General features: G+C 46.2%; 1 protein-coding gene and 1 pseudogene across 1 annotated transcript; one reads left to right on the top strand and one right to left on the bottom strand.

The window, feature by feature from the left end:
• Positions 1 to 1,807: 1,807 nt before the first annotated feature.
• Positions 1,808 to 23,781, bottom strand: LOC136656812 (perilipin-3-like). Its single transcript, XM_066633136.1, has 8 exons — positions 23,715 to 23,781; positions 22,424 to 22,510; positions 17,343 to 17,422; positions 15,709 to 15,904; positions 11,695 to 11,777; positions 9,373 to 9,637; positions 4,329 to 4,525; positions 1,808 to 2,230 (listed from the first exon to the last, which is right to left on the bottom strand). Exons 1-8 carry the CDS (start codon positions 23,779 to 23,781, stop codon positions 1,808 to 1,810), a joined length of 1,398 nt encoding a protein of 465 aa, XP_066489233.1.
• LOC136658256 (5S ribosomal RNA) lies at positions 3,535 to 3,652 on the top strand (annotated as a pseudogene).
• Positions 23,782 to 25,528: the final 1,747 nt, after the last annotated feature.

Here is a 25,528-nt window from a genome sequence, read left to right as displayed (position 1 = left end):
GCGTGTGCCAGCAGTAGGCGCTGCAGCCTCTGCCGCCACCAAAGGGCTCCACCTCAGGGTGCCTCTCCGCACTCCCTCTCGCCTGGCTGAGGGTGTGCCAGGGGAGGTGTGGGCGCTGCCGCTGCTGCCTCCCAAGGGTGGCAGCAGCACCTGCACATCTTCCTGACACAGGCAAGTGAGGGGGGCGCCTGGCTGGTCCCTGCTCCATCACCAGGTGTGCTGGGGTGCCCTTTGCCTGCTGCTGCTGGTGGTAGTGGTCCTTGGAGCCTTGCAGCCCACCCCTCTCCCTCCCTCTGCAAAGCTGACCATGCTGCAGCACGGACCCCTCCCATATGGCAGGCTTGCCCCCTGCTCCCTCCTCCCTCTCCTGAGCATGGAGCCAGGTCCCCTGTGTGCTTGCATTTTGCCAGCCAGGCGATCATGGAGACCACAAATAAAAACAAAAAACTTCCTACTTCTTGGTGGTGGTTTTACAGATGTTGTTTTATTTTTATTCTTTTTCTTATTCTTCAGTCAGATTGTCATTCTTAGACGTGGGTCCAGGGCTGAAAAGGGTGAGAACTACTGTTAAGACATTTAGGACTGCAGAATCTGCTAAAGCTGCTTGCCTTGGTCACTTGTGAAACAGGTCACAAAGATAGGTTCTGCCTGCCCTTATGAATGTGAATAGGAATTAATGGAGAATTTGTTCAATGAACCCTAAGCTTGAATCCCATCCAAATCAGAGCATAGGGACCAGAAAACCTCAGTGAGAAAAACAGCCATTTATAAGCCTATGGTGTGATCTTGGGCTTCTGGGTTAATCCACGCAGTCTACTGCAACAGACAAGAACCAGGAACAGTGTTGTGTACCTTTTCTAAGCCCTCCAGCTGCTGAGGGAATGCAATCTATGAGCCCTCTCCACTCTTGGATGTAGAAGGCTGGCCAATAGCTCCAGTAATGGCATATGAACAGGACTGGCCCATCCATGCAGCCAACTGAAGCTGTTGCATGCCACCTCAGGCATCAGGAGATCTTGGACTGGACCTACATATGAACCTTGTGGGTTATGTATAAACATGCTGCATATGCTTTTAAATTGTTGGTACTAATACATTGATTGATTCACTAAGCATCAACTTGAGTTTTGTACATGTGAGCAGTTTTTGTTCTTCACTGGGCCACAATGAACTTGAAAATATTGCAGTCCCTCCAAGAGTAACAGTGGTTCAAATCCTAACCAACTTTCCAGCTCTGACATAGCTGTGCCAGTGCGGCATGTGCTGCATCCTGCAGTTGGTAGCCATGGAGGTCTCGTCAAGGTAAGGGAATGTTTGTTCCCTTACCTCAGAGCTGCATTGCCCTTACATCGGTGCTGGAAAGTTGGTTAGGACTGGGCCTAGTGTTACATAGAATAGCCTCCGCCAAGCTAGATGGACCTTTGGTCTTCCTCAGCATCAAGTCACTTCATGCATTCATGTAAGTAGACATGTTCTGTATCCTTACCATGTTACCAGTCTGGGTACCAGTCTTCTGGTTATCGGTCTTCTGGCTATCAGTCTTCTGGTTACCAGTCTTCTTGGAACAAGGTGGGTTCTGCTATAATTTTCTTTGCTTTTTCTCAGCCTACAATAAGTCTGTTTCTGTGGATTTTCAGCAGACAGGGAGAGAAGGAAAAAGACACACACTTGGGGGAAGAACTTGATTCATTTATTTTATTGCAAGACTCTTGTTGCTGTAGAATCTAAACTAAGAGCCAACTCCCTTAAATGCCCGTCTGTGCATGTAGCAAGTTGTTCTCATCTACAGGCAAACAAGATCTCTGGTTCAAGAGGCCACAGCCACATAGCTACTAGATGTCTTCAGTTCCATGAAGTCATCTTTTGATATCTGCATCTTCTGTATTATCTTTAATGCCCTCATGGTACAGTCTGTGGAGGTTCTGCATTTGCAGTAGCTGGCAAAGAAACAAAAGGGTAGGTTCTGGGCAACATAATTCAGGAGTGCGTTCAAGTTCTCCTCCTCAGCCATTTTCCCCCAAACTCGGGTAAAGATCCTTCTGCAGAGATCCTGAAGACAATCTAGAGTGGAGAGTGCAGTCTGGAGTTCTTCGAGGACATAATAGGCCTGGGGCACACTCTCGTGAAACTTGGTGCATAATTCTTGAAAGGTAAACAGCGTGATCAAGTAGATGGTCCTCAGAGGCAGTGTGATTGTACAGTACAGGGCCACCAGCCAAGCCTTCCATTCCTGAAAGATAAGCATGCAGTGGGGAGTAGGATCTGTTAGAATGGCTCCTGAGATTACAGAGATGGCAACTTCATCCTGCTCCTGTGCCTTTACCAGTATCTTAATTTACAGTAGATGATAGTGCTTATCTCCATGCCATGAAAAATGTCATCTGCTGATTTCTGCAGATCTTGGGGTTGTTAAATGCTCAAGAGCAGGTTAGGATTTTTTTCTGATCAGCTGGCAACCCTGTGGGAGGCCTAAAGGAGCAGAGAATCATTGCAAAAGAGCCAGAACATAAATCCAATTATCAGGTTGTTGGCAACCTTCAGTCTCGGAAGACTATGGTATCGCGCTCTGGATGGTGGTTCTGGCACAGCGTCTAGTGTGGCTGAAAAGGCCGATTCGGGAGTGACAATCCCTTCCACACTGGGAGCAAATGCAGTCTGTCCCTGGTCTGTCTCCCTGGCTATGGGCCTTCCTTCTTTGCCTCTTTGCCTCAGACTGTTGGCCAAGTGTCTCTTCAAACTGGGAAAGGCCATGCTGCACAGCCTGCCTCCAAGCGGGCCGCTCAGAGGCCAGGGTTTCCCACCTGTTGAGGTCCACTCCTAAGGCCTTCAGATCCCTCTTGCAGATGTCCTTGTATCGCAGCTGTGGTCTACCTGCAGACCACAGATCACAGCATGTTTAAAGTGTGCAAAGGCCTAGTGCTTGTACTTTTGCACTCATTAACCAGAGCACTGGAGTGTGGGAGTGAATTTCCTTGTTTGCCGAGAATTGGGTAGAATTGGCAGCAACCTTGGGGGGATTCAGGCAACAGGGAAGCACAGCCCACCCCTGGCTGAAGAGGAGGGTGAGGGAAAGAGGAATTGTAGCACAAGTCTTGACTTGTGTGACAGCCCCTCCTGCTCTTGTCCTCCTCATTAGTCAATGGAAGCCTCCCCATGCTCCATAATGAACCAGGATTTCTGGGGGATGCTTCCATTTGGGGAAGGGGATATCCTGCGGCAGAGGCAGCAGTATGGGCCTGTCAGCCGATTCACGTCACCACTGCGACTCCACAGGGATCAGTTTGATCAGCCAGACATCTGAGTTTTGACCCTTGGCCCTGTGCCCAACCTGACCTACCCATGACACCACCCTTCCCAATCCATACACAATAAGACCTCAGGCTGCTGATCTCACTTACATGCACACACACATGCATGAACACAGAGCAACCATTTCATGTGCTGCTATATGGGAAACTCCAGGATGCATGTGTAGTCCTTTCACGTCATATCTGTTCTATTGAACAGAGGAAGGGAGGTATAATTCTGAACCAAATTAGAGCAACTGTTACCCTCCACATGCCTGATCTCATCTGATCTCAGAAGCTAAGCAGGGTCAGGCCTGGTTAGTACTTGGATGGGAGACCGCATGGGAATACTGGGTGCTTATACCATAGTCTTTCGAGACTGAAGGTTGCCAACCATTAGAGTGTGCCTGATGGTGTGATTAGCAGATTGACGGTGTCATGGGTCAGGTTAGGTTTTTATTTCTGAAATACATTTCAGATGAATACAGTAGGATGCTTGCATGCATGTATGAACAAAAGAAAATGGCCAAAGCAGCTGGCATTCTGATGTGCCTGAAGATAGCCTGAGATTCTCCAGCTTCAAAACAGTTGAGCTCCCAGGAAAGCAACTATTTAAACAACAGCATTCATATCACTTACCAAGGGAAAGTCAGACAGAAATAAAAACCAAATGCACAGATGTTAAAGTCAGTACACCTTCACCTGAGCAAGTCTTTCCTAAAAGGACTGGTGGGTTTCCATCTAGTTGTGAATGTTTGGGGTGCAAAGGATAAACAGAGGCCATGTCAAATATAAATCTTTTGGCTTGACTAATCCCATTGACTGCTAAACTAGTATTAGCCATCCCAAAAGCACCTTGAAGGTCTGGGAAGGCCCAAAGATAGCATATGATTGACTGAATGACTAGCTACATAAATCTGCACTGAGGGTAATCCAAGATTCATTTCAGCCTTCCTTGATACTTTTGGCTAGGAGGCATCATTACTTTCTTCCAGTCCAAAGCAAAACAGAATGGAGATAGAAGAGAAATCATGCCCTTACCTGGTAGCGTTTTGCGAGGACTCTTTGGAAGCTCTGGTTGGCAAGTCTCAGATGGTGCTGAGATCTCAGGGAAGCATATCGTTGACATTTATTCAACAGAGAAATCAAGCAAGACACATAGCCTTCATCCACTATTTTTAACTCCTCTGGCTGATCAGAAGCTGACTCTTGGCTATCAGAGTACGGTGTGAGGTCAGCTGAAAGAAAACAAAACATGAAAGAATATGATTGTGAGGCAAGATGAAAGGGTACAGCTTGAGTCTGACACATCCAACGTCTTCAGATCTTGTGGAGTTCTTGGAATTCATTCTCAGAACTTCCATTTCTTTGGATGCTTTGAGCGAGTCATGCCCCTGTTCCCCTGCACCAGGAATGGCCAACTTTCGTATTCTCATAACAACTTAAGAAGAGTCCTGCTGGATCAGGCCAAAGGCCCATCTAGTCCAGCTTCCTATATCTCACTGCGGCCCACCAAAAGTTTCAGGCAGCACACAAGACAACATGACATAACCTGTATCCTGGTGCCCTCCACTGCATCTGGCATTCTGAGGTAGCCTATTTCTAGAATCAGGAGGTTGCACATGCCTATCATGACTTGTAGCCAGTGCTGAACTTCTCTTCCAGAAATTTGTCTAATCCCCTCTTAAAAAGCATCAAGATGAGATGCCATCACCATTTCCTGTGGCAAGGAGTTCCACAGACTAATTACACAATGGGTAAAGAAATATTTTCTTTTGTCTGTCCTAACTCTCCCAACACTCAATTTTAGTGGATGTCCCCTGGTTCTGGTGTTATGTGAGAAGGAAAATAGCATCTCTCTATCCACTCTATCCATTCCCTGCATAATTATACACACCTCAATCATGTTCCCCGTCAGGCGCCTCTTTTCTAGACTGCAGAACCCCAAACGCTGTAGCCTTTCCTTGTAAGAGAGGTGCCCCAGCCCAGTAATCATTTTGATCGCTCTCTTCTGCACCTTTTCCATTTCCACTGTATCTATTTTGAGATGTAGCGACCAGAACTGGGCACAATACTCCAGGTGTGGCCTTACCATCGATTTGTACAACGGCATTATAATATTAGTTGTCTTATTCTCAATACCTTTTCCAATGATCCCAAGCATGGAATTAGTCTTCTTCACCACCACCACGCATTGGGTTGACACTTTTATCGAGCTGTCCACCAGCAGCCCAAGATCTCTCTCCTGATCTGTCACAGAGAGCTCAGAACCAATGAGCCAAATGTGAAGTTTTGATTCTTTGCCCCAATGTGCATGACTTTACATTTACTTACATTGAAATGTATCTGCCATTTTGCTGCCCATTCTCCCAGTTTGAAGAGATCTTTCTGGAGCGCTTCACAATCTCTTCTGGTCTTCACCACTCAGAAAAGCTTGGTGTTATCTCCAAACTAGGCCACCATGCTGCTTAACCCTGTCTCCAGGTCATTTATGAACAGGTTGAAAAGCACTGGTCCATCTTACCCAGAACAGATGTTAGGCTGATTAACCTATAGTTTCCCAGGTCCCCTCTCCTTCCTTTTTAAAAGATCATTGTGACAATTGCTATCCTACAATCCTCTGGAACTGTAGCAGTTTTAAGGGACAAGTTGCATATTTTAGTCAAGGGATTGGCTACTTCATACTTTAGTTCCTTAATAACTCTTGCGTGGATGCCATCTGGTCCCAGTGACTTACTGATTTTTAATTTGTCAATTAGGTTTGAAACATCTTCTCTTTTAACCTCTCATTAGTCACGAGGGGCCGTTTAGGCAGCAGTATCTAGCCGAGGTCTTCTGCCATGAAGATAGATGGAAAGAACCAATTTAATTTCTCTGCCATCTCTCAGTCTCCTTTTATTTCTCCTTTTATTTCCTTTTCTTCCCTCACCATCCAGAGGGCCAACCGCTTCTCTGGCAGGTTTCCTGCTTCTAACATATTTGAAGAAGCTTTTATTATTTCCCTTAATGTTGCTGGTCATGTGTACCTCATAGTCTTTCTTGGCCTCTCAAATTTGACAAGTTTGCCAAGGATCAGATAAATGTGAGCAGGATCTGGCCATGGGCCATGAGCTGGTCATTTTCCCTTACGCATAAGACAAAGAAGTGCATAGCCTGAGGGTAATGGCACAGCCACCTTATGGAAGGTAAGTACATCTAGGTCTGACGAATGTCTGAATGGTTAGCCACTTGAGAACCCCTAGCCATTTTGAGTTCTCTGATAGAAGAAAGAGCAGGGGATAAAAGCTTGGAAGCAAATATGCTCTATTTGGTCATTCCTTCTCTAGCAAAACATCTCAGGCATTTTGAGGGATACAGGGTGGAGTTGTTTAAGATAATCTGAGGCTTTCAGAAGGAAATCTGGAGAAGGGGAGGTCATCAGGAAATGGATGGCCATTTCATCAGGAAATGGGAGGTCATCAGAAAGGGCGCCTTGGGTGCCCTTCGGGGAGAAAGGCGGAATACAAATCTAATAAATAAATAAATATCAGGAAATGAAAGCAGAAAGAGCGGTGTGGGGCAAAGCCATAGAGAACTTTGAGAGTAAACTGAAGAAATTTGTGCTGAATAAGTGAGTGGACAGGAAGCCAGTGTATGGATCTGAGGTGGCACATTCTGTGAGCAGAGCAATGACTTTGAGATGTGAATGGGATGGCTGAGACATGAATAGAGGTGTTGAGGAAGATGTCACTTCCAGTACTATGTTTTCCTTTGTGATGATTGGAGAGGTGTTTCTTAAACACATTGTATTGGCAACCTTCAGTCTCGAAAGACTATGGTATCACGCTCTGAAAGGTGGTTCTGGCACAGCGTCTAGTGTGGCTGAAAAGGCCAATCCGGGAGTGACAATCCCTTCCACACCGGGAGCAAGTGCAGTCTGTCCCTGGTCTGTCTCCCTGGCTATGGGCCTTCCTTCTTTGCCTCTTAGCCTCAGACTGTTGGCAAAGTGTCTCTTCAAACTGGGAAAGGCCATGCTGCACAGCCTGCCTCCAAGCGGGCCGCTCAGAGGCCAGGGTTTCCCACTTGTTGAGGTCCATCCCTAAGGCCTTCAGATCCCTCTTGCAGATGTCCCTGTATCGCAGCTGTGGTCTACCTGTAGGGCGCTTTCCTTGCACGAGTTCTCCATAGAGGAGATCCTTTGGGATCCGGCCATCATCCATTCTCACGACATGACCAAGCCAACGCAGGCGTCTCTGTTTCAGCAGTGAATACATGCTAGGGATTCCAGCACGTTCCAGGACTGTGTTGTTTGGAACTTTGTCCTGCCAGGTGATGCCGAGGATGTGTCGGAGGCAGCGCATGTGGAAAGCGCTCAGTTTCCTCTCCTGTTGTGAGCGAAGAGTCCATGACTCGCTGCAGTACAGAAGTGTACTCAGGACGCAAGCTCTGTAGACCTGGATCTTGGTATGTTCCGTCAGCTTCTTGTTGGACCAGACTCTCTTTGTGAGTCTGGAAAACGTGGTAGCTGCTTTACCGATGCGCTTGTTTAGCTCGGTATCGAGAGAATGAGTGTCGGAGATCGTTGAGCCAAGGTACACAAAGTCATGGACAACCTCCAGTTCATGCTCAGAGATTGTAATGCAGGGAGGTGAGTCCACATCCTGAACCATGACCTGTGTTTTCTTCAGGCTGATTGTCAGTCCAAAATCTTGGCAGGCCTTGCTAAAACGATCCATGAGCTGCTGGAGATCTTTGGCAGAGTGGGTAGTGACAGCTGCATCGTCGGCAAAGAGGAAGTCACGCAGACATTTCAGCTGGACTTTGGATTTTGCTCTCAGTCTGGAGAGGTTGAAGAGCTTTCCGTCTGATCTGGTCCGGAGATAGATGCCTTCTGTTGCAGTTCCAAAGGCCTGCTTCAGCAGGACAGCGAAGAAAATCCCAAACAAGGTTGGTGCAAGAACACAGCCCTGCTTCACTCCGCTTCGGATGTCAAAAGGGTCTGATGTGGAGCCATCGAAGACAACAGTGCCCTTCATGTCCTTGTGGAAAGATCTGATGATGCTGAGGAGCCTGGGTGGACATCCAATCTTGGGGAGAATCTTGAAGAGGCCGTCTCTGCTGACCAGGTCGAAAGCCTTAAACACAACTGCTTGGTTATTAAGTCCAACTAAGCAATTTGTAATGTATATTTCTGTTATCATTCATGATCTTGAAGAGAAGGCTACAAAAAGAGGTCACCTCATCTCTTGCAGAAGGGGATGCAAAGGAAGCAAGGGAGGCTGCTGGCAGCTCTCTTACTCTCCCCATGCCCTTTTAAATTCTGCAAGGGAAGGAGAGGGAGGAAAGAGGAGGAGGGCTTGCCTTCTATGTGAGGACTACTCTTCTGAGGGCAGCTGCAGGCAGTTGATCCCACAGAGTGTGGCTAGAGTGGTTGCTCTCTGGTTTCTGTTCCCCCTAATCTGCACGAGGCAACCACTTCAATGTGCCTTATGGGCAGGCTGCCCAGATAGAGACTAACCCTTTAAAGCAGTGGTTCCCAAACTGTGAGCTGTGGTTCCCCGGGGAGCTGTGCAAACCAGTCAGGGAAGCTGTGGAATCCTCACAAAAAACCCACTATACTATGAATAGGGTTGTCGCCCTAATGGGGAGCCACGGCCTATGGCCCAGTAGGTCAAGGGAGCTGCCAGATGAAAAAGTTTAGGAACCACTGCTTTAAAGTTTCATCAAAAGCTGCAGGGTTCAAGATGCAACTATGAAGGCCAGAGAAGAGGAGAGTTTGCAATAGTCAAAGCAAGAAATGACCAGAGCATGACCTACCATTTTCACCAAGGGGATGGAGAAGGTGGGCTGTATTTTTGTAATGTGGCAGTAACGGGAACATCAGTGTGCCTTTGTAACAGCTGAAGCAAGGGTGCAAAGCAGGGAAGTCAAAAGGGATTTAATAAGGTGAGCAAAATTTCTTAATGAAGGAGATACACAAGACCACAGTTCAGGCAGGAATAACAGGCCTGAATACAGGAAACATGACCCTGCCGGGCATCTTGTATTTGAATGTCACTAATGCACTAATGCAGCAGTATGGGCAAGCCACCTGCTGAATTCTGACCTGAATCGTCATCTGCAATGTAGAAATAATGATCCACAAATGCGTGAGACTTGACCAGTGCTGCTTCCACACTGTTCTTGGCTATCTGGCCCATCCTGGTCCCCATCACCATGCTCATGCTATTGTTCACCATGGACGTGGTTGTCTTCACACCGCCCTGCATGGCATCTTTGGTCCTACAGACCATCCTAGATAAGCTGCGGGTCACTGCGTTTTTGGCACTGGAGACTTTAGAAGACATCAGCTCCTTGGTATCAAAGGCGATCTGCAGGAGTCAGAAGAAAGGTGGTTGGAATTAAAGTGGCAGTCTTCAAACTTCACAGACCCAGGACCTACTATGAGCTGCAACTTGTAGATTGAGACTCTTTTTGGTCCTTCGCTATCTTGGGGGGGGGAGGGAGTAAAGACGACACAGGCTTCCCTGTGGACAACCCAGTGGACAACCCAGTGGCCAACTCCTGGGAGAATGCAATGGGATGAAGGGGGCTGTGTAAAGAGGATTTTTTTGGAGGGAGGGGGGAGAGAGATGCTGTCCCAGAGTAATGTCAGAGTGTGGAAGCAGTTAAGTAATTATATTTTATTATGAACTAGTGTGATAGCAGGTGGTGGTTGCGCAATACATTTACCACTGTTACAGAAGTGATTTTAGGAGTTCATACATCTTTTCTCAGCAATGTGATCCTGAAAACAAATTGGGGATGGATTTCTAATAGCAGTAATATAAAATACCACCCTCTGCCATGTTGCAGCCATGTCTAGTGATGGATTACCACACATGGCGACCTGAGGCCCTTTGTTCCTTCCCTTGAGATATCCAGAACCCATTTCTGCCCAAGTACCAATGCAGGGCACTTGCTCCTGCTCCTGGTGTGAGTTGCCAGCTTGCAGGATACTGAGGAGGAGAACAGTTAATTCCTGGGAAAATGTGTTTCTCATTCTGTGCCCAGCAGAGTGCCTATTGGAACAGTTTGTATCGCTTTGAAGGTGGTTGCATGAGTTTCACAGGGGTCTATGAGCTTGCATTCACTGGTGGTAAGCAACACAATTCCTCATACTCAGATTATTTTGTTCCCAAAATTCAACTCAGCTTAAAGCAGAGCTGGGTTTTTCAAGAATGAAACCCAAATTGCTTCTCCAGATCTAGGCAAGTTTGGTGATTGGCTGTTGTTGTATGAAATGACTAGCAATGCTTCTAAGCACCCCCAAAGGAGTATTCCTCTTCCTCCGCATATTGGTTCTTAATGGTGCCGCCTTCAGCTATTCCAGCCCTCCTGGGAATCTCTCTCAAAACATATCATGGTGAGCTTGCCCAAGCAAAGAAAAATAAGCCTCATTTGAACATAGCTAAGAGAAAGCAAAGGCAGACACATCTCTCAATGCGGCCTCAGGTCTGCTGCCTCTACACAATTATAAAAAAAACAACACAAAAAAATGCAGCCACTTCCTGCACTCCTTTCTTCACGTGCAGAGGAGAGGACTTTTGGGTTGGTTTCAAGGGACAGCTCCCATGAAGGAGCTCTTTCAAGAAACTGTCCATGGAGCAAGGTAAGGAGACAGGTGATCCACTTTCTGCTCGCTTTTAGCAGGTGGAAAATGGATCAGGTTGCATCCACAGCAGGTTGGAGGAAGGCAGTGCTGAAGCAAGAGTCGGGGTAATGGGTACCCCAGATCTACTGCTTTTTCACCCCCTTCAGTCAAATGAAATTCACATTACCTTGCCTAATGGATGTGCACACAGTTCAGCTGATGATTTACTTGCTTTACTGAGAATCAGCAGGGGGGGGAGCATTAGCAGAGAAGCAGTAATTAAAGGTATTCCACAGAGTGATTAAAGATGCATCAAGACTACTAGAAGACACTGGGGTTCTTGACCCAGAGATTCAGGCAGCAAGGCCAAGGTACCTATTTCCTGTTTCACCAAGGCCTGAATTTTGTGGCACTGCAGTGCCACCACTGCATAAGGCCAGAATGTGTACTGAACCTTTCAGCTCAGCAAGGAACATATGACCTAATGAACCAATAGGAACCCATCTGACCTTACATAACTGCTGGCTGTGACCTGGGTTCTCTATGCAACTTGTGGCTCTGTGTAGGCTAACATGCTCACAGATTGCCTGAAGACCTGAAAAGCCAGTGGCCTGTTTACTTGCCTGCTGGCCAGGCCAAAAGCTCCTACAAAAAAAGATGTTCTAATTGCTTCCACTTTTGCCAATGTCATCAGGAGGCAAAGTCTAGGGTACAGTTGGTCCAAGCGACATTTGAGCTTCATCATGCTTGCCTCACACTTTTTAATAATTTCTAAAAAAAATGCACAATAACCACCTGATCCGCTGTTTGTTGAAGGATGGGCAGCTTCTCCTCCACTGTGTCTAGGCCCTGACAAGCATACCTGTTTGCTGTTGCAACTAGAAAGAGATAAGAAGAATTTTTGTCAGGAGTCGTTTTCATTCTCATTAAAATAGTTCGTTACATTTATGGTCTGTGGTATCGAAACATACCTATGTCAAGAGGTCCCATAAGAATGATGGCTGTGCTTATGAAACACCTTCAGGATTAGAGTAGCAGCAGTTTTAGATGGTAATTGATTCTACCAGGCAAGGATCTTAACAAAAATGGCTCTGCCCTCTATCCTAACCAGCCTCACATCCAAAAGGGAAGGGACTGTATCTTGATTATTCATTGATTCCAAATATATGAATACAGATAGTATCCACCTGGCTATCTAACCCAGCAGATCTCTACACTTGGTAGCAAGTGTGACAACAGAGTGTTGCAAGCATGATCAAGAAACAGAATATGAATTGAAAGAGAGATAGCAGCTCATAGTGTATGCACTCACTTCTGGAAAACAGCAGTTGTGGGTTTGGGTATCATTTCAAGAAACTGCAAATGTTGTTGGAACAGAGACAACTATTGGGCAAAACAAAGGGATGTGTGCTTGCACACAGAGAAGTGATGACTCCCAAACTTTATTGCCTTTCTCCATCCTTAGAAGGTGGGAGTCATGACATCTCTTCACTATGTGAAGTACCAGAAAAAGGTAAATGCCTCCCTCTAGAGGAGCTACAGAGAAAATCACCAGGCTCCCTTTGGATGGGGACACAATTTTAAGGAAATTAAAACCTTTTTTTCAGTAAGTTAAGAAAGAACTGATTGAGGTTTGTAAAATTTTATTATTGGTACCCTAAGACTGTGGCATTATTTGTTTTTAAAATTCTGTACAACAGAGTAGGTGGGTGCACAGAATGGCCAACAGATGGTATTATCAAAGGCCATGGCATCTTAGATATATTTTAAAGGTCCAATCCTTTCCTTGAGATCTTCCAGAATATCTCCACATATGCTGATGCAACTACAGCCCCACCAGTGCAGAAGCCTGTTTGCGGACAGCTGCACCGTAGATTCTGAAGCAATGCTGGAAAAATGCAGGACTGATGTAGCTCGGACCTCACTCCGACACAACTCTGTCAGCAGAAAAGTCAAAACAGGGAGGAGGTGGGGTGTGATGTGGGATGGAGGGACATGGGAGGGACTAGGAAGAGTTCACCTACAGAGCTAATATAGGTAGAAGTAACCCTATAAAGAACAATGGGGAAGGGAAAACCTGGTGCTGTGTTGATCATTCCTGCTGGCTGGCATAGTACTGGCTGCTCATTGGTCCTGCATCTTCCTGCACTCCCTGCTCAGTTCATCTTGGCAGTGCTTCTCTGGCTGCCAGAGTTGGGGCTGATTGGATGCAGTGATTGGTTCCTTGGAGCATAACACATAGATGAGGCACCAACTTCATGGCAATAATGCATGGATGATGGTGTTGATGTCATGGGGATGACATGCTGCCTTGAGGATGGCATCCCATGAGCAACAGGCTTTGTTGGTGTTTCCATGGGCACTGAGCGATGTTAGTGGGTATGAAAACCAAGGGCTAGCCAAGGTCATAAACCCGTTAACTCTGACTACCCCTGAGCGTTTTATGGCACCAGCCTAATTCTCCGTTTAGCAACTCAGTGAAAGAGGCAAGCAATTTCCAGTTAGTCATGTCTCACTATCCACAACCTATCAAAGAACAAACAACCCCTCAGACAAGTCATGCACAGTTCTTTGATAAGATACGTAAAGTACAGGTTATCACTCGGGTGCACTGATTATTTCAGAGGCCAACAATCAAATGGACCTGGGTTTCATAAGTGAACAGCTCCTGCTACTTCAAATTAAAATTATTATTATTAACAGTATTTATATACCGCTTTTCAGCTAGAAGTTCACAAAGCTGTTTACAGAGAAAAATCAAATAACTAAATGGCTCCCTGTCCCAAAAGGGCCCACAATCTAAAAAGATGCAAAAGAATACCAGCAGACAGCCACCAGAACAGACACTGCTGGGGTGAGGTGGGCCAGTTACTCTCCCCTTGCTAAAAAAAAGAGGAGCACCCACTTGAAAAAGTGCCTCTTACCCAATTAGCAGGGGTTTGTTGCACAACCAAGCACAACTCTTTATTCTGCCCTGGACTCAGCTCTGTCCAAAGCCCAAGGTGGAAATAGCTAACTTAAACACAGCTAACCAGCCAACTCTGGACTCAGATACATTCAAACATCCCTCCTATACTCAATAAGACAGATCCGTAAATATAGGTTTTTTATTTTAGAAATTTAATATAGTTACACAGCTATAAAGGACAGGTACTTAGGGCCAAATCCTATCCAATTTTCCTGTGCCGGTGCAGCTGTGCCAATGGGGTGTGCACTGCATCCTGTGGTGGGGAGGCAGTCACAGAGGCCTCCTCAAGATATGGGGACATTTGTTCCCTTACCTCAGGGCTGAATTGTTGGATAGGATGGGGCCCTGAGACAGTAATAAAAGTAACAGAGCATAAACAATAAATAGTAGCATAAAAACAATAAAAACTAACTCCTAAACTACTGGACTCTCTCTCATCAAATGTATGGCTTACATCTCCTGGACCAAATGTATGGCTTACATCTCTTCAACCAACACTTCCCTGGCTAGTGCAGCGAATGTCCATGTTGAGAAGAGGTGGCAAAAGGCACACACGTACCAAAATGGTACTTCTTTATACCTGGCTCTCTGTCAGCAGCTAATCAGGAGTTGGAACCTGCCTCCAGAAGGCAATGTGACTGGTAGCCACTTGCTCATGGTGTAGTTCCCCCACCCTGCCTGGACCCATAGCTGTACTGCATCATGCAGTCAAGATGTATGATTGGCCAATTAGGCAGCTATGTGAGAAAAGGTCTGTTATCTAGAGAGGCTGGCACAGCCTACGGTTACCACATCCCCAGAACAAAGTCTTTCTCAATACATTTTAGTGAGGCAGTTCCTCACAGTACGCAGAGTACACCCAGCTAGGGCTAAGATGGCTTCAGGCAAGGCCTACACTGCTGTTAACTAACTTAGGGTGCAATCCTAACCCCTTATGTCAGTGCTTTCCAGCCAATGGGACATGTGCTGCATCCTGCAGTTGGGTGTCACTCACGGAGGCCTCCTCAAAGTAAGGGAATGTTTGTTCCCTTACCTCAGAGCTGCATTGCCCTTATGTCAGTGATGGAAAGTGCTAACATAAGGGGTTAGGGTTGTTAGGATAGGGGTTAGAAAGTGCTGACATAAGGGGTGAAGAGGCCACTCACGGAGGCCTCCTCAAAGTAAGGGATTGTTTGCCCTTATATCAGTGCTGGAAAGCACTGACATAAGGGGTTAGGATTGCGCCCATAGCCATTTTGGTCACACTGGGAAGGGATGCACCAATGTTGCTTTGCCAGGACAGATTTAGCATTTGGCCCTTTTTGCATCAGCATAAATGTACTGTCAGTGTGGCGTTGTCAGGACAGGCTTAGGATATGATGGGTCCTGCACCAGCATCCATGTGACGGTGGTGTGGTGTCTGAATAGGATTGGGCAGTCAGACAGGTTAGTGCCTCTGAGGAAAAACTTGTGGCCAACAGGACACATATTCCCCACCTTTGACAATTATGGCTCAAGCTTTGTGGCAGGGTTACCAACACAATCTGGAGTGGATTCCAGGTCTTATCTTGGTGTATTCTACAGCCAGTTCTACGAGATCTCATTCTATGAGATTCCAGCAAATGAACATGCTGCACTAGTCATTACCACAAATGTACAGAGGACTTTTGATCTCAGTGCATGCTTATGAAGTCATTACATGCATGTGTGTGTGCGTGTGTATATGATTGTGTGGTGGGAGCAGAAATTTGAGGAAGCTTATGGGCTCACTTGTTAGCTGTAAGTGTTCGTTGCAATTGCAGCATCTTGCTCTGAATGATACACACATGAACCACCATGCCCTTTGTTTCCATTTTACTCACACTGAACTTCCAGCGTATTCAATATTGGTTGTGCCCTGTTGACTGCAGCACCAGTTAGGGTCTTCACGCCTTTCTCTGCCCCATCACACACTATCTGAAGGCAAGAGCTTTTCCTTTTGAGGCAGGTATAGTTTGAAGACACCAAGTCACAGACAGAGCTCACCAAGGGCAGGCTGCTGACTCTCTTCAAGATATTCTGACAGATAAAACCCAGAAAAGATGCATCAGCTCAATAGTCACTGGATGGTTCTGTTGACTCAGAAATAAGTTGCACTGACTTCAGCTGGACTTTTCCTCTCATGGGGGGGGGGCATATTTCAGGCTTGCAGACAGAGCAAGCCCACCCATGAGGCCAACTGAAGCAGTCACCTCTCACTATTTTAGGCTTTTTTATAAGGAAAATGGCATATAGCACTATTTTGCTAATTTAAAAAAGAAAAGAAAACATGAAAGGGAATTAATAATCAAGATCCCTACATATGTGTGAACCGAAATTGATCCGAGGCAATTCACAGAGGGGGAATTCAGGGAACAATTACATACATGTAATACATGTATTAATTCCCCAGCTGGGACTCATGGAAGCAATAAAATGAATAAAACCTTCAAGCAAAAATGTTTATTGGATATTGCCAAGGCCTGTAGTTGAATGGAGCTGATTTGTGAGTAGACATTCTAGAAGGATATTAGTCATGGGAAGGGATATTACTGGTAAATGCAGTGCTACATGAAATGCCATGGGCAGGAGGTCTGGTCTAGAGGGTTGAGCCTCCATTTGCCTGAAGATAATATCCGAAGGTCGCCAGTTCGAGGCCACCGGCAACGTGCGACCTTGAAGCAGCTGACAAGCTGAGCCGGGCTATTCCATCTGCTCTGAGCGTGGGAGGCTGGAGGCCAGAATGCGTGACCAGATCAAGTAAGAAACATCTGAGTGTTGTGGTTTCTTGAAAGATAGAAACCTTCTTTCAAACTGTAAAAATCCCTACGGGGATTTAATTTGCCTGCCTATGTAAACCGCCTTGAATAAAGTCTAAGGAGAAATCTGAGGACCAAGAAAGGCAGGATAGAAATACCTGTATTATTATTATTATGTGGAATCCCTGTTTCAATTTGACTTGCAGCTCACTGTGGAATTTATTTATTTTATTTATTTTTCACATTTTTATACCGCCCTCCCTCCAAAGAGCTCAGGGCGGTTTACACAGCTGCTCCTCCCCTCTTTCTTGTCCTCACAACAACCCTGTGAGGTAGGTGAGACTGAGAGAAAGTGACTGGCCCAAGGTCACCCAGGAAGCTTTGTGGCTATCAGTGCTAAAGGGCTCTACTATGGAGGCACATCAGATTTTTTTCTACCCTGCCACACAACCTTTCCCTTTGTTGGAAGATTTTCTTAAGGATTTTGAAACTCTGAGTTCTGCCCAAATTCTTCCAGTTGAGTTTCATTTAATGGAATTCTTGTTTTTAAATGCCTGTGCAAATCATGAGCAAGTCACCTCTCCCCTGCGCAAGTGGTGGGGAGCAGACATGGGTGATCCCGATTCCTAGGCCATATGGGAAAACTTTAGGAGAAAATATTTGCCAGGAATTTTCCAGATAGAAACATAATATGCAAATAAACTGGAGTACGTGTCTACCTCATCTTCAGTGCTTTCGTCAGAGGCCTCCATGGACATGTTACTTTCTAGCTTCTTGGAAGACATGTTGGTTTCACTGGCTCCTGGACACAGTGAAGAAGAAGATGGTTATGTCAAAAGGACAGCTATGGTCTAATGGCCACAAAAGGGTCCAACAGCTGTGTGTGACTGGAGGAGCAGAAGGTGGGTGACCAACGGGATTGTTCCTTCTCAAGTGGAAATCTACTTCCATGGATCAAGATATCTCAAGGTGTGCCTTTGGTAAATGACAAATTGCAAAGAATGGAGCATCATCCCCAGTTATAAATCAGTTATTAGGGAAGGCTTGAAAAGTCTGCATGGTCTCGAACTAGGTTTCTGTTAACTGCTGCACAAAATTTCTCTTTTCTAGTAGTAAAGTATTAGTAGCCCACTATTCACCATCTCCTACTCAAAGTGGCCCTCCATGAGTGCAAAACTAGCTGGCGAAGGGGTCTAAAACCCAAGATTGTCTTTCCTATGGAACGGGTGTCTTCCAAAGCGCAGCCAGCCTCAAAAGCAGCAAATCTCATTACCTTTTGTAGAACAGCACTGAGTTTAGAATGGCAGGAAGATGTTTGAATGATTCCATCAGCACTGTTCTTCCTTTCAGTGGCTTGCTAGGACTTCATTGTGGGCATTTCTCATGAATAGAGAGCTACATTGGCACTGAGGAAGTCCCTTTCAGAGGCACATTTCAAAACTTCATCCACAGGGTTTTTATGGCAATTGTTTTCCCATTGGCTGAAACAGTCATGGAAAAAACCACCAATGACAAGTCATGATGCTCCATCCCATTATTCCTTCAGTCTGGAAAGCACTGAAGTAGGAAGCAATGCCAACCAATCATGCTACATATGCAAATTGGTTTCATTGTGACTGTTCAGTAGCAGCTGATGGAAATCCTTTTGCTAGGGGATTCTTCTCCACTGAATTAGGAGCAACTTATTTCTGAGGAACAATGAATAGGCTTGAACCTGGCAGACCTGGCCTTCCACCATCATATACTCACTTAGTTTTTGGCAAAGCTTCCCTTCCCAACAGTAAAATGGGCAACAAGGGGTGGAATCCTAACCCCTTATGTCAGTGTTTTCCAATGGGCTGTGTGCTGCGTCCTGCTGTTGGGTGTCACTCACGGAGGCCTCCTCAAAGTAAGGGAATGTTTGTTCCCTTACCTCAGAGCTGCATTGCCCTTATGTCAGTGCTGGAAAGTGCTAACATAAGGGGTTAGGATTGTTAGGAGAGGGGTTAGAAAGTGCTGACATTGCACTTTGCAGTCACGCTCCACTTCCGCTTCAGCGGAGGCGGGGCGCAATTGCTCCGCATTTACTTTCACTGCTGCAGGGAGCCCTGCTGCAGTTCACGCCGGGCTCCACGCAGCCTGGGGAGGCTGCAGGAGGCTTGGGTAAGTGCACCCAAGCCCCTGCAGCCCCCAAGAGCAGCATGATCCTGGGGATCGCGCCGCTGCCTTCCCCCGCCCCCGCTGCCCAGAGAGTGTGCCCAGAGAGTTTGAGAGTGCCCAGAGTTTGAGAACCACAGAGTTTGAGTGTGCCAGTGAGTTTGAGTGTGCCCAGAGAGTTTGAGAACCACTGGGTTTGGGGGTTGAGCCCCGTCAAACCCTGGTTTGCTTGCTTAGAAAATTCCATTAAAAACAGAACTCTCAGCGACTCTCCGAGCAACTTTAAATACAACTCTTGATCTAAAACCAAAACATGCTCTTACAAAATGCAGGTTAAAAGTATGTTGCTTATTCTCGATACGGGCTTTGTATTGAGAGATTTGTTTGAGAGATTCTCATATTTGTTTGAGAGATTGCATCTGTCTGACCTCTTCAAATGATATTGCTACAGGATACATTCTTCTCATCGCCAGCACCTTAGATGAGATAAAATCCCCTTTTATTACTAGGACTTTAATAAAGTTTATGAGCCACACCTAGTTATTTCAGACTGGAGTGAGTCACCTATTTACATGAGAGGAGGAGGAGAATTGCTTATTAATATTCACCTCAGACCCACCATTGCAACTAGCTTTATTCTCAAGTCAGGCATGTGCCTGCAGGGATGTCTGTACATATTTCTTCATTACTGGATCTGGCATTCAATCAGGGCAGTCGAAGCCTTGCTATGCACTTTGCCCACCAACCTATTTATGCAACACGTTGTGATTTATAAAATGCCACTGAAGGAGCAAGGAGCATTGTTCGCTTCCAAACCTGGAGATGTGGATGAGGGATTATTGTGTGGTGAATTTTAATCTGTAGACTTCTCCATTGGGATCAAGAAGGAGCATGTCTGGGATGAAAATGCATACTTGGTCCATTAACTTGGATAATTCTCTTGAAGTCATGAGAGCTAACCTGAAGCTGTCAGTCTGTCACACCCGGTCATCCTTTGTTCTCCCTGTGCACACAGTGTCCTTTCCACAGCTACTCCAGTCTGCTGTTGACCCAGATGCCCCTTCCAGAAACTCCTTAGAAGCGTTAATTCCCACTTACCTGACCAAGTGGCTTCTTGTATCCACTGACTTTTCTTTTGTTCAGCTTCAGATGCAACCCAAATGTGTTTTGATTGGCTTTCAATCACATGGGCTCATGATGTCAACAAAGCCTCAGTCTCAGAGTTCTTTTCCATAAAAAGCTACCTTTTGCCTTATGAAACCCACTGTCATCTGATGTGGGGGTGATGACTGAGGACCACACGTTTAGAGGGTATCAGAAAAGAATGAGATGGATCCATAGATCTAGGATGCTAGGCCTGATAATGAAATGGAAACTGCATATTTAGCAGCCATGCTCCTATGTGTACTAGAAGCGAGAGACAATTAACAGAGAAAGCTGCCTTCTCCATGTCTTCCTTGTGAGCTTCTGACTGGTTGCTGTAGGAATTTTTTGTCCAGTAATACAGGTCTGATACCATCATGTTCCTCATGCACTGTAAGGTCACTGTACCAGTGTTGGCTGCTTATGTGGTTGATGGAGAGCATGTTAGTAATTGGGACTTCCTTATGGGGGCATCTCTCATTGGTTCTTCAACAACTTCACTGGCTGTCAGCCAGTTTCTGACCGGAATTCACAGTGCTAGTGTTCACCAGCAAAATGTACCATTTAGGGCCTGGACTTTTGAAAGGATGTCTATTCCCACAAGAAACTGCCCTGCATACCAACTGCCCAGTCCTACCACCACTCGCAGTGATGCAGCCACACCAGAAATGGGTATGCTGTAACTAGTGAGGGGGAAGATGGATCAGGAAGTTTCAGTAGGGAAAGGGAATTTAAAGCCCCCTGCCTGTGGGTAAGTTCTGCAATGGGTCTCTTCAGATTTGCGCTAGCAATTTCACTAGCACAAGTCCAAGGAGAAAACAGGACCAGGCAGGCTGCTGCCAGAAGGGACAGGATCTGGCACATGCCATCACTGCCGGATCCACCCCCTTCTGCAGCCTCCCCGCTCCTGTTTCACCCCTTTCTGCCCAGTTTCACATCCCCACCCTGTTACACCTTTCCTCACACCCTCACACTTCTTTCGTTGGCTTACCTGCTCTGGTGAGAGGCAGGAAAGCTGACAACATGTGCAGGAAGGCTCTGGCCTTCCTGCTGGCATCCTGGCAGTGCGCTACTCAGCGTGCTGCTGGAAGGTGCTTATGCAACAGTTGCTGCCATTAGAACAGTGTTCTATTAGAATAGTGTCCAATAGAATAGTGTTCCTCTGGCCCAGTTGGATTGGACCGTAAAGGCCATCCACAAAGGCCTTACACTGGGGCCCCACCCTCTGAGGTCAGCTGAACAGCTACCTGGTACTCTGTCTTTGGAATTCTGTCCTCAAGGAAGCTTGCCTGGCACCTGCTCTCAATTCTCAAGTGGACTTTTAAAACTCTAGTGGAATTGGTTTCATGCTGCTGCAATGATTTCATACTTTAACTGTCCTACAATTTATATTGATTATATGTAATTTTATCTGTGGCGTTGCTAAGGGGCGCTGGGAGGCAATTGCTCCAGGCTCCAGGCTGCAGGTGAGCCCATGACTCAGAATGCCTGCTGGAGACTTTAAACAGGGATGTCCTGTTTTAGCAAAAATTAGAAGTCCCTGTTTAAAGGCTGCAAGAGCTCTTCTGGGTCATAGGGAGGCTGCGTAGTTACCCCCAGCAGTGTGGAGGAATAGCAAGGCATAGGTAACATAATCAGTCTCACCTGTCTCCTCGCTTGGGAGGCTTACACTGTCTTCACCTGTGTGATAGCTGCCTGCAGGGAGCAAGGGAGGGAGGGAGAGAGAGAGAGAGACAAGTGATTGATGTGAACATGGGTGAAACCTATTTCCTGGACAGAACTGCATAGTCAATGTTTATGAGGGAGGTGGTGCTACAGAGGTGTGTTCATGCAGTGATGCTGTGGGGTATGTGAGCATGGAGCCATAGTTCCTCACCTTTCCTTCTTGGGGGCTGCAGTGGCCCTAAGTGGAACTCTGTCCAGCCTCCAGTAGTGGTCCCAGGAAGACTACCAGTTTCATTTAATCAATAAATTAATACATTGAATCAATCAGTTAGATTTGATTTCATCATGGGGGGCTTCAAAATCTTCTTTGACCCTGGATACTAGATGTCTTAGCTATGCCACTGGATTTCATTATCTATCTTACATGCTGTATTAGCTGCCCTAGCAGTGGGAATCCCGAAGGGATTATAAACATAAGCCTTTGCAATGAATAAAGTCTCAGCTACTAGTAATAGGTATCTGGAAATGAAGGCTTTGGAATAGTATGCTTATCTATAAACTAACATCACATACACATCTGTAGGCAGGACTGGAATTGTTAATTACATATTGGAATCAAACTATACTTCTAATGAAAATATCAAATGAAGTTTTGTCTCTGATTAATGTCTTAAGTGCATTTTATAGTTTATTTGTGCCAAATGTGATTTAATATTTTTCCTAATATTCTTTTCAAATGTATCTATTTTTACATGGTTCTGGTTATATTCATATAAATAAATTTCTATTTCCTGAAAATAATTAACATAGTCATAAAATAATTTAATAAAATAAAACAAAAGGAATCTCATTTTACCTACTGACGAAGAATCATTAGAGATAGCAGAATTCTGGGGTGAAATCACCATGGCAATAACTTGATGTAGTTTATGTAGCTTCTTTTCTAGATTTAAAGAATATATGAGGGGTAAATCGGTTATGCATATGTTGAAAATATGTTGAATATTTTGAGTTGAAAACTGTCACACCCCATCTACTAGGGGCAAGCACCCCTGCTGGGAGGATACTGAAGCACCTGTAGAGCTTGGTGGGTTCAGCGTGGGGTTGCCTTTGTGGTTCTCCTCCTGGGGCTGGTCCTGCAGAGTAGGGCCTCAAGATTGCCACAGGGGGAGTGGGTTCACTTCACCCTGTACTTCCTCCTAAGTGTTGGGATAGAGCTTCCAGCTCTCAAGTGGTGTCTCCCAACTCCCAGTGGTGTCTCTCCTCTGTCATCACAGACCCTCTCCCTTTTGAGGAAGCCTGGCTGCCCCACCCTGCTCCACCCCTTCCTCCCTGGCAGGCTCAAGAGGGAGCGGGGCCTTCAGCCCATCCTCCCATTCCTTTGTAACTCTAGAGCAGGGGTGCCCAGGGGTGCCTCAGGGGCTCCCAATCCAGCCTGCAGGCAGTCCCCAGTCTCCAATGGACTCTCGCCCTCCAGAGACTTGCTGGAGCCAGTGGGACGCAACTGCTCTCAATATGAGGATGACTGTTCAACCTCTCATCTGAGCTGTGGGATGAGGGCTCCCTCCACTACTGCTGTTTCACGTCTGTGATGCAGCAGTGGCAGCAAAGGAAAGGCTTGCCTTGCTTTGTGCAAGGCCTTTTATAGGCCTTGAGGTACTGCAAGACCTTCATTCATTCATTTAAATTCCATCTCTAATGAATTCATTTATGTAAATTTATTGTAATTTTAAATTTAAATTAATTCTTTTTTTCTCTGCCCCTGACACAGTGTCAGAGAGATGATGTAGCCCTCCTGCCAAAATGTTTGGACACCCCTGCTCTAGACGACCTGTGCCTGCAGCCAGTCTCTCCTTGGGGCTCCCACCCTGTCTGGGAGCTTGCCCAGTCACCCCCTGGGCTAACCTGCTGCACCCCCTCCCCCCTTGGGCCCATCTGGAGCGGATTGGGGGAGGGTGGCTGGGCCCAACCCCGACAAAAACTTTGCAAAACATTCGCACACCCACAGATCTCTCAAACAAAATGGAGCATCCAAATTCAAGATTCTTCCTCTCACTCCTGACATTGGGAGAAGAGAATTTTTGCAGTGCAGCTTACAAGATGTGTAGGATGGATACCCAGCAACAGTTTTATAAATTTGGTCTCACTTTTTTTCCAGAAGTTCTGTAGCTTCTCAGAGATGTCTCTCTCCTTTCCGCACCCCAGAAGTGGCATTTCCATTTAAACAGATGGAGGAAAACATTGTCATTTATAGAATTTTGAACCCTCCCTCTTCTCTCCCACCCCCACACAAGAACGCATCAACAATCCCCCAACTGCTTAGAATACAAAGGCTCTTCTATACAAAGACAACATTCTATAACAGCCAATCCTGAGCTTCCCAGTGTCTGCTGGAGCAGCAGTGCCAAAGTGGCACTCGGAAGCTGCCGGGAGTCGTCTCAGGGGAAGGGGACTTTTGTCCCCTTCCCTTGGGGAAAGCCCCAAGCCATGCAATGGGCTTCTCAAGTCTATGCTGGCTATTTTGCCGGTGCAGACTTGAGAGACTCAGGGCACAATCTTAACCACGTCTGCTCAGAAGTAAGTCTTATTTTGTTCAATGGGGCTTACTCTTAGGAAAGTGTGGTTAGGATTGCATCCTCAGTGTCAGGCTTTTCAGTCCAACACCAGGATCCAGCGGAGCTGCTCTGCCTGACCCACCCCCCTCCCTCAAATGTGTCTTTGCTATAAACTGTATTATCAATTCTCTTTTTTCTGGAAACACCTAATAGTAGTGACTGCCTGATTCCTCTTGGTGAATGCCAGGTACTCTGGTTATTGCTACTGCAGGCCAACACTCATCCAAAGCCCTTATGCTTTTCTTAAGAACATAAGAACAGCCCCACTGGATCAGGCCATAGGCCATCTAGTCCAGCTTCCTGTATCTCACAGCGGCCCACCAAATGCCCCAGGGAGCACACCAGATATCAAGAGACCTCATCCTGGTGCCCTCCCTTGCATCTGGCATTCTGATACATAGCCCATTTCAAAAATCAGGAGGTTGCATATACACATCATGACTTGTAACCCGTAATGGATTTTTCCTCCAGAAACTTGTCCAATTCCCTTTTAAAGGCATCCAGGCCAGCTGCCGTCACCACATCCTGCGGCAAAGAGTTCCACAGAATGACCACACGCTGAGTAAAGAAATATTTTCTTTTGTCTGTCCTAACCCTCCCAACACTCAACTTTAGTGGATTCCCCTGGTTCTGGTGTTATGTGAGAGTGTAAAGAGCATCTCTCTATCCACTTTATCCTTCCCATGCATAATTTTGTATGCCTCAGGTGCCTCTTTTCTAGGCTGAAGAGGCCCAAACGCGAAGCCTTTCCTCATAAGGAAGGTACCCCAGCCCGGTAATCATCTTAGTCGCTCCCTTTTGCACCTTTTCCATTTCCACTATGTCCTTTTTGAGATGTGGCGACCAGAATTGGACACAATACTCCAGGTGTGGCCTTACCATCGATTTGTACAACAGCACTATAATATTAGCCGTTTTGTTCTCAATACCTTTTCTAATGATCCCAAGCATAGAATAGGCCTTCTTTACTGCCACCGCACATTGGGTCGACACTTCCATCGACCTGTCCACCACCACCCCAAGATCCCTCTCCTGATCTGTCACAGACAGCTCAGAACCCATTAGCCTATATGTGAAGTTTTGATTTTTTGCCCCAATGTGCATGACTTTACACTTACTTACATTGAAATGCACCTGCCATTTTGTGGCCCATTCTCCCAGTTTGGAGAGATCCTTCTGGAGCACCTCACAATCACTTCTGGTCTTCACCACTTGGAAAAGTTTGGTGTCGGCTGCAAATTTAGCCACCTCACTGCTCAACCCTGTCTCCAGGTCATTTATGAAGAGGTTGAAAAGCACCGGTCCCAGGACAGATCCTTGGGGCACACCGCTTTTCACTTCTCTCC

Source organism: Tiliqua scincoides, chromosome 7 (genome assembly GCF_035046505.1).
Source record: "Tiliqua scincoides isolate rTilSci1 chromosome 7, rTilSci1.hap2, whole genome shotgun sequence".
Lineage (NCBI taxonomy): Eukaryota > Metazoa > Chordata > Lepidosauria > Squamata > Scincidae > Tiliqua > Tiliqua scincoides.
Note: the sequence above shows the minus strand (reverse complement) of the source record. Positions and strands in the feature narration are given on the sequence as shown.